Source organism: Lissotriton helveticus, chromosome 4_1 (assembly GCF_964261635.1).
Source record: "Lissotriton helveticus chromosome 4_1, aLisHel1.1, whole genome shotgun sequence".
Classification (NCBI taxonomy): domain Eukaryota; kingdom Metazoa; phylum Chordata; class Amphibia; order Caudata; family Salamandridae; genus Lissotriton; species Lissotriton helveticus.
In genome coordinates, this window is record NC_136063.1 from 1,563,315,323 (window position 1) to 1,563,333,250 (window position 17,928).

At 43.3% G+C, this 17,928-nt stretch overlaps 1 protein-coding gene across 6 annotated transcripts in view; it reads right to left on the reverse strand.

Annotated features, from left to right (window-relative positions):
* The window catches only part of TNS3 (tensin 3), an 851,445-nt gene that overhangs the window by 341,735 nt on the left and 491,782 nt on the right, over positions 1 to 17,928 (reverse strand). For 4 of the 6 annotated variants that reach the window (XM_078688177.1, XM_078688176.1, XM_078688179.1 and 1 more), the window contains exon 5: positions 9,658 to 9,699. In XM_078688177.1, the coding sequence (XP_078544303.1) occupies positions 9,658 to 9,699 (42 nt within the window). Of the gene's footprint in view, positions 1 to 9,657; positions 9,700 to 10,221; positions 10,371 to 10,426; positions 10,607 to 17,928 lie in introns of those variants that run through there. The other 2 variants (XM_078688178.1, XM_078688181.1) reach the window with 2 other exon arrangements.

Sequence of the window (17,928 nt, forward strand, 5' to 3'; positions counted from 1 at the left end):
CAACTAAAGAGTTAATGCAAAACTCACCTAACAGCGTGACCCTCCCAGGGGTAGCTTTGCTGTAGGTGTGGTCTGTTCCGAGTAAGATCAGGAATGTCACATCACTCTCCACTCTAGTTAGTCTAATGGGATGCGATGTAGATCAGTGACTTACCGGCAGCTTTTAAGACCAGTAGATGACCAAGATCATCTAGTACTTCTGCAACAGTTGCCTTGTACGGCAAAATGGGTAGCTTTTGGATGCAGGCAGAACACCAGTATCAAGCACTGTTCATAATAAATGGAAAATGATGCTAATCCTGGAAGTGCCTAGCGGAAATTATGTTAATAGCGCTATACTTTTCAGATTTTTTAACTTTTCCACCTCACACAAATTAGCAAATGATGAAACAAACTCCGCAGTCCCAAAATGGATGTCACACCTTCATTCTTGCTTTCTATTTTATTAGACATTCAATAGAAGCACCTACAACAAGTGATTTATGCTTTGAGATGTAAAGAAGTATTTAAAATTCCAACATCAAAAAGAGATAGTTAGGACTCAACATTCAAGTTATATTCAGTCCAGTGGGAGCGAAGAATATCTTGCATAGAGATCCCTCACTTACAGTTGCATCCTCTGTAGGTAAACCCAGTCTTCAACTCCATGGCTCCATTCGTTCAATTATATACAAACGGAGGAACCAAGGGGCGAGTTTACCGAGGTCCAGCGTACATACCCCTCAAGGACTAGTATACAAACAAGGGTACGAAGTTTCTCTGTGTTGAATGTTGGAGAAGGAGGGAACTGGGGTGTGGTGTATCAATTGAGACCACTACGTGTGTGCCAGTAAGGGGAGCTCCCCTTGTCGGAACTAGAGCTCTCACACACCTAGCAAGCTAGGTGTCATGCTTCATCATATGCCCCTGCCCCTCGTCAGGTCAGCGCTGCAATACCTGCCGGGCACCCAGAACGGGGCTCTTTGACGGGGATCTTTTGTTCCTGCCGGTGGATGCAGTGGGGGTGAGAGGCCTAGAAAGTGTAGATGTGAAGTGTGTGGGTCTAAAATAGGTCTGTTAGTCCTAAACAAACCTTTATTGGGAAGGTAAACTGCCTAGTATAAAAAAGCGAGAGGGGCACAGGACTAGTACCAATGTGTCTAGTTGTACATGCCCTGCTCTCAAATGATCGACATGTTTCGTGCCATAGGAGTCATATAGATCAGGGCACTTCCACAGGATCAAGTGAAACGCTATCTACACTACAGAGGTAAGTAAATTCTACATACCCAAACCACAGGTTGTTGACCTACCGGTAAAGCAAAGAAAAATGTGACATGTTCATACATGATGTGTGCAGGCATACCGTGTCCCTACTATCCATACCGGAAAATAATGCTATGTTAAAATGCTATTTTAAAGCGCGAGACGTACTGGTGAGCACTCAATGTAGTCACTGAATCACACTGTGCGGGACAGTGAACTAGGTAATGTTACCAAAATCATGTGCTTAATGTGATTGGATCTATACAATTTAAAACAAGGATAATGGCGTGTGGATAACGAACTGAGTCTGTACAATGCTGTGACTCACCTGGACTGCAAATAAGTTATACTTGCAACAGTGAGTCGGCGGTTTAAAAGGACACAGATTGGGTCCTAGGGGAGAAAAATGAATTAAATATGTTAAGGGAGTACAAGCCGGTTAATGGTCACGGACCGTTATTCTGCATAAGTCTCAGCAAGGCTCCCGGTAGGCAGGTGGAGCAATGAAGGAATGGTGTGGCAGCAGTCCTGGTCGATCACCGGTGACTGAAACCTCTGAGGAACCCCACCAGTGCCATATGTTGTTCTTACTCTAGAGTCTAGACTCCATGTTTTTAATTTTTAGTCCACAAGCAGGTGCATGACTCGCAGAATACAATCCTGCTTCTCTCACATCCCATAGAAATGTTGCATCCATTTCATGAATCCATGGTTAATAAGAACTGTAGGTCCAAACAGTGCCTTAACCATTGAAAGCGTGGCCACGTGACAGCCCTGAAACAACTTGTTCCAGTAGAGAAAAGGATCAAATCAAAACACTTTGCACCTTCCAGAAATCTGCCTAGAAAAGGTCACTGCTATTTATAAACTTTTGTTACTCAATGTACTCCCGACACAAGACTATAGCAACAAAAGCACGTAGTTCGCCAACAAAACGTTTAAAAATGGAAACAAGGCAGTAAATCACTGGCAATATACTACAGAATGCCTTAAACCACCATTCTGAGAGGTGCACGTAACTACCTCCACTTCAAGATATTTATAACAAGCATTGGCAAAGCCAACAGGTATCACTTTAGAACCTACATCCTTTGACAATGGTTTGTAGCGACACTGTACTGCAACCTAGATGGCTAAAGAAGAAAAGGAAAAAAAAAGATTACTAGCTGATTTCTGTTGTCACTCTGTTGACATGAGTTTATGGGTGAGAGAAAGCAACATGGAGATCACAGGGTGGAAGAGAAGCAAACCAGGGAGACAGCTAGAAAACACATGACCTCTTGTGGAGTGCTTCACACAAAAGAAAAAGGTAGTATCCTAAAAGAGAGCAGTGGTAGGACACAAGTAAATTGGCAATGTTCCAGGGGAAGGAGAGACACAAGATGGACAAGGCAATCCATCAAATCAGAAAAAGGCAACAGAGACTGACATTAATGTAACCAATGGTAAGCAATGAGCTGAAAACCCCTCCATGTTCTTGGTATGTCCACAATATGTTACAGAGAGCAGCACTGTCTGGAGGCTCGACCTAATAATCTAACTCTCGATGACTGCTTTTTGTTAAAGACCTGTGATTTAAGAAACTCGTACGATTTAGATATAAAACGGAAACTAAGAGTACAGTGCAAAACTTGATTTTCCTGGCAGATTGTGTGGGTCACAGCAATAGCGCTGAAAGCCGATCACAGCAGACAAATGAGCATTTTGACCACCCCTCAATCATGCTCCATGTGGCAGTTCACAAATTATGATCTTTTTTACTAAAATTCTTTTTCTACAGATTATTTTTTTAAGACATTGGAGAGTTTGCCTTTCAGAAAATCTATCTTTGTACAAGGAACGTTTTGAAATGGCATGTATTTTTGATTGGAGTACTATAATATGGTTGGCAAATATTGATCGGGTTTAAGGTATTTCAAGGTAGATATCTTTCGACTCTAACCAACATGGAAGGGAAGATATCCCCACAATAAAATGTAGTAATTACCAAAAGTGTCACGCTATATAAGATAGTGTTATTTGTTATCATCTTACCTTATACCGAGTCATAAGTCAACTTGATGATATCACACCTGCTAGAAAGGTATGCTGACCCAGATCATTCTTCTTTCTTGTTCTTATCACGGATTTGCTATAGTATTAACCATGATTTACAAAGTACTGTAAACACATTTAGCTCAATCGATCACTTTATATGGGGCAATTTCGAAAGATGTTTTGATGCATAATTAGAGAAATACTATTGTTGAAAATGAAAGGACATAAGAACTGGTGTAAATGGTCCCACAGAGCCCAAGTTTCGGAGTTTTTTTAATGCAGAGACGAAATCCACAGAAAAGATAATTCTATTTGAAAGTGAATTATAAACAAACACAAAATATTAAAAATATAGGAAGAAATCTTGAAACCAAAATCAAACAAGCATTTGCAATGCAACAGATCTCGCATTTGCAAGAGTTTAAGCTATTGGCATTGTAAATGATTATTTATGGTTTTTAAAAAAACACAAAAATAAAAAGACATTGGCATTTACAATGCCCATTGCTTAAACTCACGCAAATGCGAGACTTATTGCATTGCAAATGCTTGTAAAAGGGCCCCATGCTCGCTTTCACTTTGATGGCGGCCGCGCCACCTTCTTTAGATGCGGTTCATCTAAACAAAGGTGCGGGCCGCCATTAAAGTGAAAGCGTAGTATGGGGTGCTATTATAAAAAGATAAGCATTTGTTTGTCAGTTCACAAACAATTTTTTTTTTTGTAAAAGCATCCCATGCCGTGCTTTCACTTTAATGGCTGCCACGCTCCTTTCTTTTGACGATGCTCATTTAAAGAAAGGTGTGTGGATGTCATTAAAGTGAAAGCACAGTATGGGGGGCTTTTACAAAAAAAAAAAAAAACATAAGCATCAAGCTGATAAACAAATGGTTTTTTTTGGTGTAATAGCGCATTTGTTTTTCTAGACACCACACATTCTTAGTCCTGATGAGACCCTACTATCCATAAAGGGTCACAACGGTGTCAACATAATTAAAGAGACAGACATTTCCGTTTTTGCTGCTACAATGATTGAATTTATGTATCCCTAATTGCCTCTAATTGAAACGGCTGTCTCTTACTTGTATCAACCAATTTACCTCTTATGCTGATGCTTCATTTCACCTTGTCTTATTTTTCTTTGGCTCTGGTTGGTTTACACACCTGGGGTCCTTTTATACTATTTTCTCTCTAAGACGTTTCTAAAAAAAATCTTTGAACTTTGTGATTGTTTTGAATAAAACTCAGTTCGGCTCAACCGTTGTTACATACTGGCTGCGCTACCATTGCTTTTTCAAAACGTTTTTAATTAACATTGGTATATTGAAATTTAGTCTGTACAGAAACATCTGTGACGTTCATATTTGCATTTGAATAAGTTACATGTGAACACCTGTTTCAATGATCAGCAAAGCAGGCCCCCTTGCAGTAAAGCACTGTGTGCCTGGAAAAAGGGATAATCACTAAAGATGATAGTGCTCACAGACTGTAGATCAAACAGACCGTGTAACAACACAAGTAAAAAGTCCAGTCTTTATGGGGGGTTACAAATGCAGACACAACTGTACTTTGGATTGACAACTAAGTCAATTCATGAATCTAAAACAACCATTTTGAAACAACAGTAACAGGAGCCAATTAAAAAGATGGGAGGAAAATGGGCGGAGCTTCAAGTCCATACCTGAATACAGCATGCCTAGCAGAGCAGTGCATGCACTGCCCAGGCTCGATCTAAAATGTACTTTTTTTGGGGTGAGTGGAGATGGGTTGCTTCCCATTTTTTCGCTTCCTCTTTTCAGTCCTATAATATTTCTTCAATGTGCCTCAGTCTGCTTTTTTCGGCATAGCAGCACATAAAATCACCAGGAACAAACTCTTGCACTGGTAATACAAGTCAACTGACATTGGAGTAGAAAGTGGCATTTACCAATAAGCATTTCTGGTAGCCATTCCAGCTTCTCATTTCCGAGGCTCCCTATATTCCTGCTTCCTGCCTTCTCCAAAGGCGAGTATGAGCAATACATGTACTCACTGCTTCACTGCTAACATTAATATATCCCTCTTGTCTTCCCACTTCCATCCTCAAAGCTGCAAACACTGCAAAAATATGTTGTAGCAGATTCAATGGATTTTTCCATCTAATGTGATTCTTTTGTCTAGCAGCCACACTTTTGTTTCCATAAGTATTTAAATTTAAACACAATTTCGGTCAATTACTGTTAATCCAATGTAACCATGGTTCTTGTCCTCCTCTGATTTATTCACTTTTGTTCCATGTGTCCCTTTTCTGAGGCTGTATCTATTATACAGAAAGAAGTGTTGTGGTTTTTTTCTCCATTCGAGGCCTTATCTCACATTTCTGTTCTCTTATCTTGGTTCTTGAACATGCTGATAGAGGTCTCCTTCTCCTGACCCAACAGGAATAATCCGGAAAGGTTCAAATTAAGACGTACTCAGCCCTATATCTACCATACCTCTGCTAAGTCAGTGGCCTTCAAGAATGGCTGAGGTGGGCATAAAGGCAACTGCATAGTGGGGGATCCCGATGTAGTTAAGCACAAGACTTCTACACAGCAGGCACCAAAGAACTGATGGCAGTAGTAGTAAACCTTCCTCAGCTCTACTTCTGCCTTATCGGAATACATCTTCACCGCTAACTGACTGTAATATTAGATCGGCTTGATTATTGTACACTGGGCTGATTCAAGTGCACCGGCTAAAACCTTATATTTAGAGCTTCAAGTAGGACAGTATAGGGAGGGGAGTCCAATGGTCAAATGGATAGCAGTTAGGCAGATGGGTAGCATGTAGAGAAAAACTTAGTCAGCTCTGCCACATAATTTTACTTTCCAGTGTTACCTAATGCTGTAGACCCTGGAGGTAAGTATAAGCAATACAGGTAGAGGAATAGCTTGCATGATAGAGCAAGTAGTCTGATTGGCTCGCAACAGTGTTATGGAGGGTAGGGATTATGTATGAGCAAACAGGGCACAAAGTTAAAGTGGTATTTTCTGGGAATGGTTTGCACTATGACTGTACTGGGGTTGCATTAAAATACAGTTTCCTACCCTGATAAGGCATTGAGGTGAATCAGCAGATGGGTAGCATGCTACACTGTAGGTGGGGGTGCATGGTTGGAAGCATGATGATTAAAGGGTGGCCCACATTCAAAGCACTTGTGTATTGTGCAAGGGTGACTAGATCGGTGCTCTTTTCAGTCACATTGCAGACGCACGTATTTGTGGGAAGAGAAGAAAAGTGTAGAGAGCAGGCACTTTACCTTAATTTGATTGCTATGCAAGTATCAATTAAGTCCATTTAATAAATAGCATACATTTTCATTAAAAAAGTAAATCATTACGTAATTGCAAAGTTAGGGTAAGACTTTTACCTGACATGTCTGTTTCGAATGGCTTCTAAGCTTGCCAGAGCTTGGGACTCAAAAGTTAAACATATATTGGAACAATATCACCAACTGAGCTCCGAGTAGCCCTTTTCACCTTTGAACAGAATCGAGGCGGTTTGCAACTAGCTACAGTATTATGACCACAGCGTCCATCTACAATCCACTGCATCCGACACAGGCAGGAGTACCAAGACACACCTCTTGGAAACCAGCACTTTCAAGCCACCACTGCACATGCTATGTCCTGATCAAATGGCTATCTTGGTGTCCCTACTTATAATTAGTGCTTTAAAGGGAAATCTAGAAGTACAGGTACTTACTCTTTAAAGTACCTGTTTATTCCTAAGAGGTGCCGGTACTCTGTCTTAAAATGTATTGAAGCAGTGCTGAGAAGTGCAGGTGCTCTCCCTTTCACATTAAAGGAGTGCAGGAACTCAGTGCTGGATAATACCTGCGCATTTAAAGCACTGTGTATAATTGTACTCGCCGATTCCATAGAAATTCTACTTATCTGTGCAAACAGACAACATGCAAATGTGCTCTGCAGAAGATACCACAAGGTTCATGTATTTATAATGTCGTCACTGGTTAAACCATCATCCCAAACCAAATGTCTCCATAGATTTCCTGAAAACCTTCCTCGTCCTCCACAAATGTTTAATCTTCATTGATTTCAATAGGACAAGCCTCCGAAATCTCTCGAGCTCACCAGAGCACGTGACTCAAAAGGGTGATAAGTACGCAATGGGTTTCTCTCTGACTAGTACACAGACGCAAACTCTGGAAGACAAAAATAACTCTCGCGGAACTCAGAAGAGACGTCATTTGTCTATGGTAACCACAACAAACAAAAAAATATGCCTGCGGCTCGATCCGCTGTAACGTGCTCCGCTACGGTCAGTTATGCCCCAGTTACTGCTCACATTCCGTGATAGAAAGGCGCCTGACCTTGGTGTATCTAATAAGTAACCAGTGCTGAATGAACAGGGAGGCGGCTGGGCCTGTACAAAGGAGGGGGCCCTCAGAATGAAGCTTATTGTCCGGCTGGACGGCAGGAGGCCATATTGAAAGGTCACTGGAGAGCCTGGACTGGGAGGGCGGGTACAGGGGAAACAAGCGAAATATCTGAACGGCGGGCTGTCCCAGGGCAGGTCTGCAGTTCCAAGAGGATATGCCACTGTTCCATCGCATTTGAATAATGCAGGCGCCTCCAGAATATCCGGCAATTACACACGAGGCCTGCGCACCTCAGTGGCATAAGACACAAACGCGGGTGTTACTGCCAGCCTAGAATGGTAAGGGTTAATGATGAAATCCAAAACACGTAGCATATTTAACTTTTCCGTGACGCTTTACATACTAAATAAACATGGCGTCTCCCTATGTTCGCAACATCTATTCAATATCCAATACGAGGCTGCTCGTGATCTTCAGTTGCAATTACAGACTCATGGCACATAGGTGCATCCGTGCCAGATGTGTCCAATGCCTTTGCCAGACAAGTAGAGGGACACACGAGAACTAAAATGTAATTGATCTAAAACTGGGGTGCTTAAGACCACTGCGGGCAACTGGCTTTTGGTGCCACCAGAAATGGTCACAAGAAGATGTGAGGGAGTGCCCAAAGTGCAATATGTCATTTGTCCACTTGAGCTGCAGTGGTGTCAAAGAAAACTCCGTTTGCAGAATTCACCTAATCAGACATTCCACCCAACACCAACTCCCATGTTCTCTTTGTCTTTATGATCTATTCCACCACCAAGATAAAACAAATTACTTTAAGAAAGAGCAATCTGAGCATATGCTGTGAGACCCCATGCTTACCTCTATTCACTAATCAGTATAACTGACTTGTAGGAGCTTTGGTAAACTCCAGGCTAACATACGGAGACTCCAGTGTGTGCAGAATTCTGTAATATGTTTTATTTATGGTAAAAGAAACGCCCATTTGCCCTGTTATGGCCCTACATTGGTTGCCAGTGAGGAACAGTGTGGTTTTTAAAACTTACAGCTTATCTCTTCTTTGTTTCTGCTATATTTAGCCTCACAACATAGTGACATTAATGGTGCAGTCATGGTAAGAGGTTTACTATGAACAACACAACTACACAAAGAGGCCTAAAAGTGTAATTTCAGGAATTCCACGTCACAAGCTTAATAAGAAATTCTTGAAAATGCCAGCATAATTTAAATTCTGCCCATGGCTAGAATTAATCACAGGTTAAAGGAAAGAGCCACGCCCAATCTGTATGTAACACATCAGAATAAAACAAACAATCAAACTCTTTACCATACTCACACTACCCACCCACCGACTCGCCACTGCCTTCTTCCACTCCTAATGGTAGACTTTGCTTTCTGACCCCTAACTCCTGCCGCCAAATACTACACACTCTTTTATTTCTCATTCGACAGAATGCCCATGTGTCTCTAAGCACAGATGATCGGCTCATGCCATTATAATGTAAATAGCTACATCATCTTTCTGTGCATTAGCCACCATCTGCAGCACAATTTGTGGATTTCAACAAAAAAGGTTTCCATGCCAAATTGATCAAATATTACTTAATAAAAAGCACCAGACATGTTGCCACGCAGCGCGTAACCTCCTCGCAATTGTTAATTAGCTACCCGTTAGTCATTAATTGCTGCATACAGAGGTTAAACAGTTCTATTGAGGCTAAAAGTTGTACAAGTCAGTATTAATGAGTTAAGATTACAAAACCATGGAATATTGCTACAGAATGTGCCACATTACACCATATAAAGGCAACCCTGCTTCACAATTTGGTCCTCAATCGCCTCCACTGAGTGCACCCAATCACACAGAGGATATTTGCCTCAATTTAAACTGCTCTCATATCATCACTCCAGGTTAATAATGTTTGGGTTAAAACTTGCAGAGGCAGGTTGAAAATTACCTTCGCTCATTTAAATAAAAGTAAGCAATTTATTAATTGTGGTTACTTACTGTTCTGATCACATGACTTAACGTTGACTCGGAGATGTTAGGCTGCAAAGATAAAAGAAAGCATAAATTAAGTTATCGTAAATACTCATAAGTTGTTACAACCCAACAAAAAGCTACCTACTAAAAAGTTACCAAACTATATGAGAACCGGCCTGCATGGTACCCACAGCTGTACCCCCCTTCTTGAGATTGCAACGCACGTGCATCCTCCCTGGAAGCACTCGGGCATCTAAGAGTTACCTGCAGTTCCGTCGGGTAATGAAAACACTGAATAAACACACAGCGGTGTTGTGCGTCAGAGCTTCAACTTGACCGATAGCAATATTAACGATTATGGGGAAAGCAAAACATTCAGGGCCAGAAACACTGGATTCAAAGATCCCAAGATCAAAGGAGCGCGCGCGCCCTCAGACCCTCGCGTTCAAAACAAAGCGCGCCCTGTGCTCCGCGCGTGCAGAGAGGCCCGCGCGCGCGCACCTGCTGCCAACTTCCCGCTCCCCAGGCCCTGCAAGATGCGTATCACTCCCTGACAGGGGAGGACGCGGTCACTGGAACAACACCCACCAGGGAGAAACGAGGGTCGGCGGGTCTCGCGCCTGCTTCCAGAAACTATGACGGCTGCGAGGCTCTCCAGAGAGAGGCAAGAAGGAACAGGAGCCACGTGTGCGCCTTCTCAGACCCCCCCCCCCCTCCTTCCTCCCGTGCCTACTATCGCTGTGCCAACGGCGCGCGCTGATACGAGCACAGGCAGCACCTGTACTCAAGTCACCTGGCACATCCTCGTGGCGTTAGGTCCTTGTGGGCACCTGGGCCTTCTCTCTTGAGCTCGAGCGCTGTCAGAGGGGTCACATGAAAGTCAGAGAGACTCAGACACACAAGCACTCACACTCCCCCTCTCTCGCTCGGCTGGGCATCGGCATCCTCTCTGGCCATCAGCATGGCCGGAACCAAGGTTACTGGCGCAAGTTCAAGTTTAATGTTATCGTGATTTTGATAAGGCGCTGCTCTGGAGGGGGTGAAATCACGTACGCCCAAGGCCTAGAGAACTGCCTCGGAAATTAGAGTGTGTTGAACCGGCTGGAAGGCGGCTAACAACATCCTGATGTGAGCAGGAACTCCAAAGGGTACACCTGGCTTTTTTAAGAGAGGCAAACTCACCTGGATCATATCAGTGTGAAAGAACAAAGCAAGAGGCAGTAGGTGCGAAATAATGAGCAGAACCACGAATGAACGCAAGATAACCCTCCAAAGTTAAAATATGACGCACTGAAGAAATGCGTTACTTCCTTTACACGAGTCCAAGTGATTTGTTCTATTATTTTCACCTTTTCAAAATATTAATTTAAAAACGCGTTCATACCATGGCTATGTAGACCAACTAACAAGGCCCATGCCCCAAAACCTCTCTCTCTCTCTTTCTCTTGAGGGGCTCTGAGTTTGATGTTCTGAACGCCCACCAATGACATGTGACGCATGGCAGTTCATGAGGTCGCATCCTGGCAGGGCCTAATCAGCCCTTCCATTTTTCCGATGCCGGTTAATTGCGTACCATCAACATTGGGAAATAGTAACACACCTGCAATTTACAGCACATATAAATAGCAGAAGTGCAGGATTAAGAGCTCTATGTAAAATACATTATTATTACTTATAATGGACACGCCTTCTCAAAAGTTTAGTTTAAGATAACGGTGCATCATACAGTTTATAGACCTGCAGGTGCATTTTGTGAGTGTGTTGGGATAGACTTGACTCAGCATCCCATACTCGGCACATGGCCTTCAGTGGCTGTATGAAGGCAAGTAGCATTCTTGTAAAAAGACACAAAGTCAATTTATTTCAAGTTTCTTCCAAATTCTAATAACTGGAAATGATCAATTAGTGCCAAAGGAAGAACAAAAACATTTACTGCTATTTTTTCAACTTTTTCAAATGAACAGATAATAAAACACACATGGCTACATTCCTCCTAACAGCGTGGTAAGAACAATTCAGTATGCACCAATATCATGCTTCTCTTAGACACATCAAACCAGGTCCTAAAAAACAGGAGGCAGAGCATAACACATTTGATGGGAATTTTTGGGCCAGGAGCTCTTCCCATTCTTCAGTCAAAAGCCTTGTAGACAACGTCTTCAACACCAGACTTACCAACAAATGCCATGAGGACGGCAAGGCAAACATGCGTTTGTTATGCACTTTAACAAAAGTAGCTGTAGGTGATGTGATGTAAGCAGTCAATGCAGAAATATAAGACCTTAGGTGTATATCTGGGATCTTTGGGCAAGATATGAACATGACATCCACCCACATGGTCACCATCTTCTCCCACCACGACTCTTTACATTTTGGGGTATCAGCTGTGGCCCACAATTAATCTGCCTACCACTGGATGGGAACAACTACATTTTATGCAAGGGTTTTTATGAAAGACAGTTAATTTAGGGGACCTATATTTTCAAACACGTGCTCTGCTCATGAGAAGGAATAAACATCAAGAAAAGAACATTTTGTTTGCAAAACTTCCATTCACTGATGTTATACTTACTCTGAATCTACCAGAACTTAGAGTTATATTTTACCTTATTCTTTGTGCAGGAGGGATCCTTTTGGAGAACAGCCAGTTTGGCCAGGTTGCACGGACCAACCATGTGCTTTGATGCAAGGATTCATCCTCCTAGCGCTAGCATCAGTTTTAAGGAGCCCTCAACCAGTAAATGAGCATTTGCTCGATTGAGCTACCCATCAGGAAACGTTTTTATATACATTTAAAATAAAAGCTTTATAGACTATGTCTACTGGGAACAGTCAGAGTGCCTTCAGATGTGGTCTGCGTGTATTATATAAAGGCAGCGGACACAAGGATAAAAAGGAAAATATACATTTCAATATTAGTAAGAAGAAAAATGTCATGTTTTGGGAACATATGTTCCACATTTTCTAACTCTAGACCCCACTGGAATAATGATATTCTGGATGGTTTACTGAGGTACAGGGACCAGTAATGCAATGTGTTGTTATTTGTGCTGAAAAAAAGAGCACCCCTCACTACTCATCTCACACACGTTCTGAGACATTTTTAAAGAAAGGTAATGGAAGAAGATGCCTCTGACCAGTCTAGAAACATTCAAAAACGACCCTTTAATCGCCCATACAATTACTTAGGACAGGCAATGTATCTAGGATAAACATTGATTTCGAATCACACTTCGGGAAACAAGAAACATTGGAAGGAAGTGGAACTCCAGAGATTTTAATAATCAATTCATAAAGTCACCCCCTCATCGACTTCACTGGCAAAATTATTTGGTTTCTTTACAACCTGAATTTAAAGAGTTCTTTGAAAGTGCTTTTCCTATGGTAGTGCACACACTAGAACCATACTGAAAATTATGTTGCATGGCTCGTACCCAGGCTGTCACTTAGCGTCTCAAAGTTCTAGAAATAAAGGGTGCTATGGGATAATATCTGGATTTAAGATCACTCAGGATTTACACTGAGAAAAAAATGACATGGTATAGCCCATCAAGTTTATGGATCGAGGGACACACCCCACGTTGTTGCAGGTTCCTTTTAACAATCCAGAGGTCCAAAAGATAGACATTTATTTGGTTTTGATAGCACCGTACTGACCCAAAATAACATTAGGCCATGACTGTACAGATGACCTTCATGCAGGAGGCAGGTCAGTGGAGGCACAGAGTCTTTGATGTTGTGAAGATAAATGTATTCAATTGGTTTAAAAACAGCAAGCACAGAACTTTAAGTGTGGTTCTAACCAACAGTTTTTGGGTCGTTATTTTCCTGAGCTGCTGTGAATCCACTGAGATAAATGTTCAAGATTTAAAGTCACCCAAGAAAACACAAAACCACTCTGTATACACCATAAAACGTGTGTGTGTGTTGGGGCGGGGGGGAGGGGTGCGCAGAAATCTCAGAGTTTTACTTCATGAAGTTCCATTAAAACTCTGAGATTCTGTGGCGTTCTCCCCCACAGCGAAGCCCACCTCCAGGGTGTTTATACAATCAAAGTTTGCCCCATCTGGTTGTTTTTTCTATCCTTTCTTACTAAGACAGTTGAGCGAGGCCTTCTCTGGCTCTGAGACTTTCTAACTTTAATACTGGAGAAGCTTGATGCATCATGCCGGTTCTCTCTCACATTTGACAATCCCGACTCCCTAGCTATGGAAGGCACTGTTCTGACTGAAACACTCCCTGGTTTACCAGGCAGAAAGTACATGTCTTTGCATGCAGCAGGTCCCAGCAGCAACTAGAGCCTGGACACATCTGCCCACCAGCACCCGTGAATCATACAGAAGTTTTGGGGCTTTTCACACCTACCCGCGCCAGAGAGATGCTGGGCAGAGATGGTCTTTGGGCCATCTTCCCACTGTGGTAGTAGGTGCTGGCAGTCTCACCCAGGGACATGGTGCTAGACCCAATCCCAGGCACCTTCTCTTCAGCCGCCCCTATTGGGGCAGTCTCCTGGAGTGGCGGAAGCAGTCAGAGCTGAGGGACAGGAGGGAGCCCAGCAAGAAAGGCGCAGAAGGGACGGGTGGCAGGAGACAGGGAGCCCAGACTGGTGATGGGCTGCAGCCTGGCCACGCTGGCTAAGAGCAATGGCAGCACAATGGATCAGTCCGCAGCAGGCTGACGAAACTCTTCGTATGGTCATTCCACAAGCCCTCAGCCGGGTAAGTGTGTCTCATCCGCTCCCTTGTAACTGTCCTCTGGTGTGTGCACATACCGGCCTCCTGAAGATGGCTGTTAATAGCTCTAGTGCCAGGCAGCCCCACCCCAGCTGCTACCCTTGCTCTGATTGGCTGGCTGGTGTCAATACGTGCTGCAGCTATGGGAGTTGTTGCCGGCAAGGGCAGCAATTATACGTAAACACGTGTACTGAAACTAGGGGAGGGTTCTGGTAAACTGCTATGTTGCAGTTGGGAGAGTTTTTGTCGAACTCTGTGCTCCAAGCGGAGCACAGAGTGGCAAAACTCAGCGAACTGCGCCGGCAGAGCATAGTTTACCACCCACCCCTACATAAAACTACACTAAAGCAAAAGATAAATTCTTGCCAACCTCAAAAATACTAAAAAGGATGGGCCCATATTGTAATTGTAAACATGGTGACTGCTGCATATTTGACTACAACTACTGAAACATACATATTTAGATGAACCAATCGAATTTTTGTTTCTGCGCAGGCTTGTGCACAGAACCCCTATTAGTCAGAACCGTAGTACAGCATTCCAAGAAGAAGGTGTGTCAATATTTCACACACAGCAGATCATTCCTGTGGAACTGCCTCCATTACATACTCACCAACAGCAGATATCTTTGAGTGTCATTGCATTGACACCTGGGCTCTGTTAAACATGTGCAAAACTAATGGCGAATTAACACACATTTTGGCTTATCTTCAACATGGCTCTTGCAGCAACCCTCTAAATAAATAAGCATTTACATGTGTTAAACAGTAATGGTATTAGCACTTCCGGCGGTATCACAGGGGTGCCACCCGGATGATGTTTATTTATTTATTTATTTATAAGGAGACAGCCTCTGTGCAGTCACAAGCTGGTTCTTTGACTTGAGGCGGAGCTGAACCAGGATGTACAGTTGTTTTTAGTTTCTTTGTAGTATGGCAACATTGTTTTTCAAGCAGCGAATGCCCTGTTAATTGTTACAAATTGTTCACTTTTTCCTGCAATAGATCCCTAGTTGATACCAAGTAGTTACTTCATCTTTGGCTATCGTTTGTTAATGTTTACCATGTTTTGATGTTTACAGTCTATTCGTGTCAGACTATATTCAAGAAGGCTTAAGGCGTGAGAGCCACACACGAACAAGTAATAATTTACTATTCATCTAATACAGACGTAGAATGTACAGGGCTCAACCCCCAAGACATTGGGCACTCATTTGCAGCCACAAAAATGTAGCCTACAGGGAAGTTATTCTGGTGCCAGAACAAAAGGTTAATTGCTGCCTTGGCACGAATCCCTAATCCTACTGTCCAGTAGTGTTCTCTTCTATGACTTGCAGACACACATGTACACAGGGACATCTTAAGGAATTTGGGGGTCCTCAGCCACACCTATTTTGGGGGCCTTGTTACCAAGAACTTTGCCTTTATGATCATTGTTCAGCTAAATCAGGTCCATTGATTATTCCTTAAAAGTTAAGCAATAGTAAAAGGAAGAAGAACAACGATAGGTGATTGCTTATTTAAAATCAGCACCCCTACCGTTTATCATCCCTCCTTTTTAGGGCTCGGCCTCCGCCCACGAAAGTGGGAGGAGTTTCGAGCTCCTAATGTTAAAGAGAAAAAAAAAGTATCTCCTAGGGCTTTGGCGAGACACATTCCACACATTCCTTAGTGTGTTATGTCATCTGGCCAGTGATTCGTCTTCGCTGTGGTGTCTTTTTAATAGCCTTGAAGTGATAGGCTAAATGTCGTTTTGGTCGGCCATGTTTGGCATTTTTCGTTCGTGTGCGCGCAAAGAAGTACATTAATTATAATTAGGAGCTGTCAGGGTGCCTCCGTAAGTGAATCCAGATGGCCGGGCGCGTTCACCATTCAGCAGCGCTCAGCACGGGCAAGATTACCAAAATGAAACTCTTTGCAGGGCGCGTGGAATTGACATTCCTTTCTGAGAGAAATCAGAGCGCTTTCGTTGGGAGGGGCAGTTCAGCGGTGCAGGGGAGGCTTGCAGCCCCCACGCTGGCGGTAGCCACTGCTAAACAAAACTTCTCTGGTTCTTCACCAGCCTTTTCCCAATAAAGAGCAGTTCTGTCCGATAGCTTTGTTTCGCACTCCAAGTACTAAATGTGTTTCCCCATTACTGTCCCCATTAATGTGTGTTTTGTCGCTCGTTTGTTTAGCACTTAATACCATTAGACCGTTTCGAAGCACTAGATCTGCCAAGAGAGATGGACGAGCGAAACACTCATTTGTGAAAAAGTGATATATGCGCTCTGTTACCCAGTCTGCGAGGCGCTCTGATGCCAGTCAGGGCCTTGTCCGCTCTATTGAAAACACACAAATACTTGAGTCACTTGGATGCCTGTGGGCGCACGTACCCTGCACACATCAACATTGCATCCACACATCGCAGACCAGCGGTCACCTCGCCTGACCCCAGCATGCGTGCTCCCAGGGGCCGGGTGCCAAGGCGCTTTCCCTCGAGACATTCGAAATTGCAGATAGACCAGCGCTGCACAGGGAGACACATTCCAGACACGACAAAGCGCTAAGAGGCCACGGCAGCGGTAGATGTTTTCTCTATACATACCCCACTAACGTATTGTGGCACAGAGTTCTATAGATTGAGTGGAAATACAGCCCCCCCTTCCCCTCAGTTTTCCGTAACTGCCTGAGTCAGTTGTATTCTTGTTCGACAGAGTTTATAACGTAGCAGTGCAAGGATTTTTTCCGTTATAAACCTTTATACAAAGTTGAAATAACTCCCTTCTGTCCCCAATTATTAAATACAATCACCTGACCTTGAGACTAGACGTTGTATAGTGGTAAAGTACACGTTTTCTTTGGGGCTAGTGAGAAAATTCCAAGATAAAGCAGTAGGCGCAGGCGCGCCGCCTGGGCTACAGGGGACGAGGTTGAATCTGGCAGGGAATAATCAGCATCTCATCTTTACAGAATCGGTAAAATGAGAACCAAAGAGTTAGGTAAGATCAACACTTGTTATTCAGGCGCTGAGAGAAAATGCCTTGCGTGTATTGTGCAATGTGTACGTAGAGCTGTTGAAACGATGCTGCCTATAGTAACTAACATATTTTATAGGAATAGTGTTTTTTATTTTTTGCTGAGAGTGTCAGGTTTCCCAAATACACGTTCGCCGATGTATTCATCCAATCGCATCCATTTTCATTTTCTGCCCAGGGGAACAGATTCTTAAGAAAGTGGTGGATTTGTTCTGGCCCAGTGAAGTTTCTCTTCGGTGGATCTCGAGTGTCTCACTCTCCTCTGGAATGTTTTACCCACACTAGCTGACGTAGTGTTCATACGTGTGCAGTTCTTTGATCAGGCTGCCTCGCTGTGCCCAGTAGTATGCACACGTGTGGCGCTGTGCAAACAAACACGTTCCAGCGCACGAGACGCCGTCTTGGTTCAGAAACCTCCCCCCTCAGATCAATAGTTACTAGACTGGGCCTGGATGACCCTCAGCGCCTCGTACAACTCACAAATCAACACTCTAGTGGCACCTTGGGAATGGGGACACACTTGGTACATGTCGGCGGGCTCGGGCC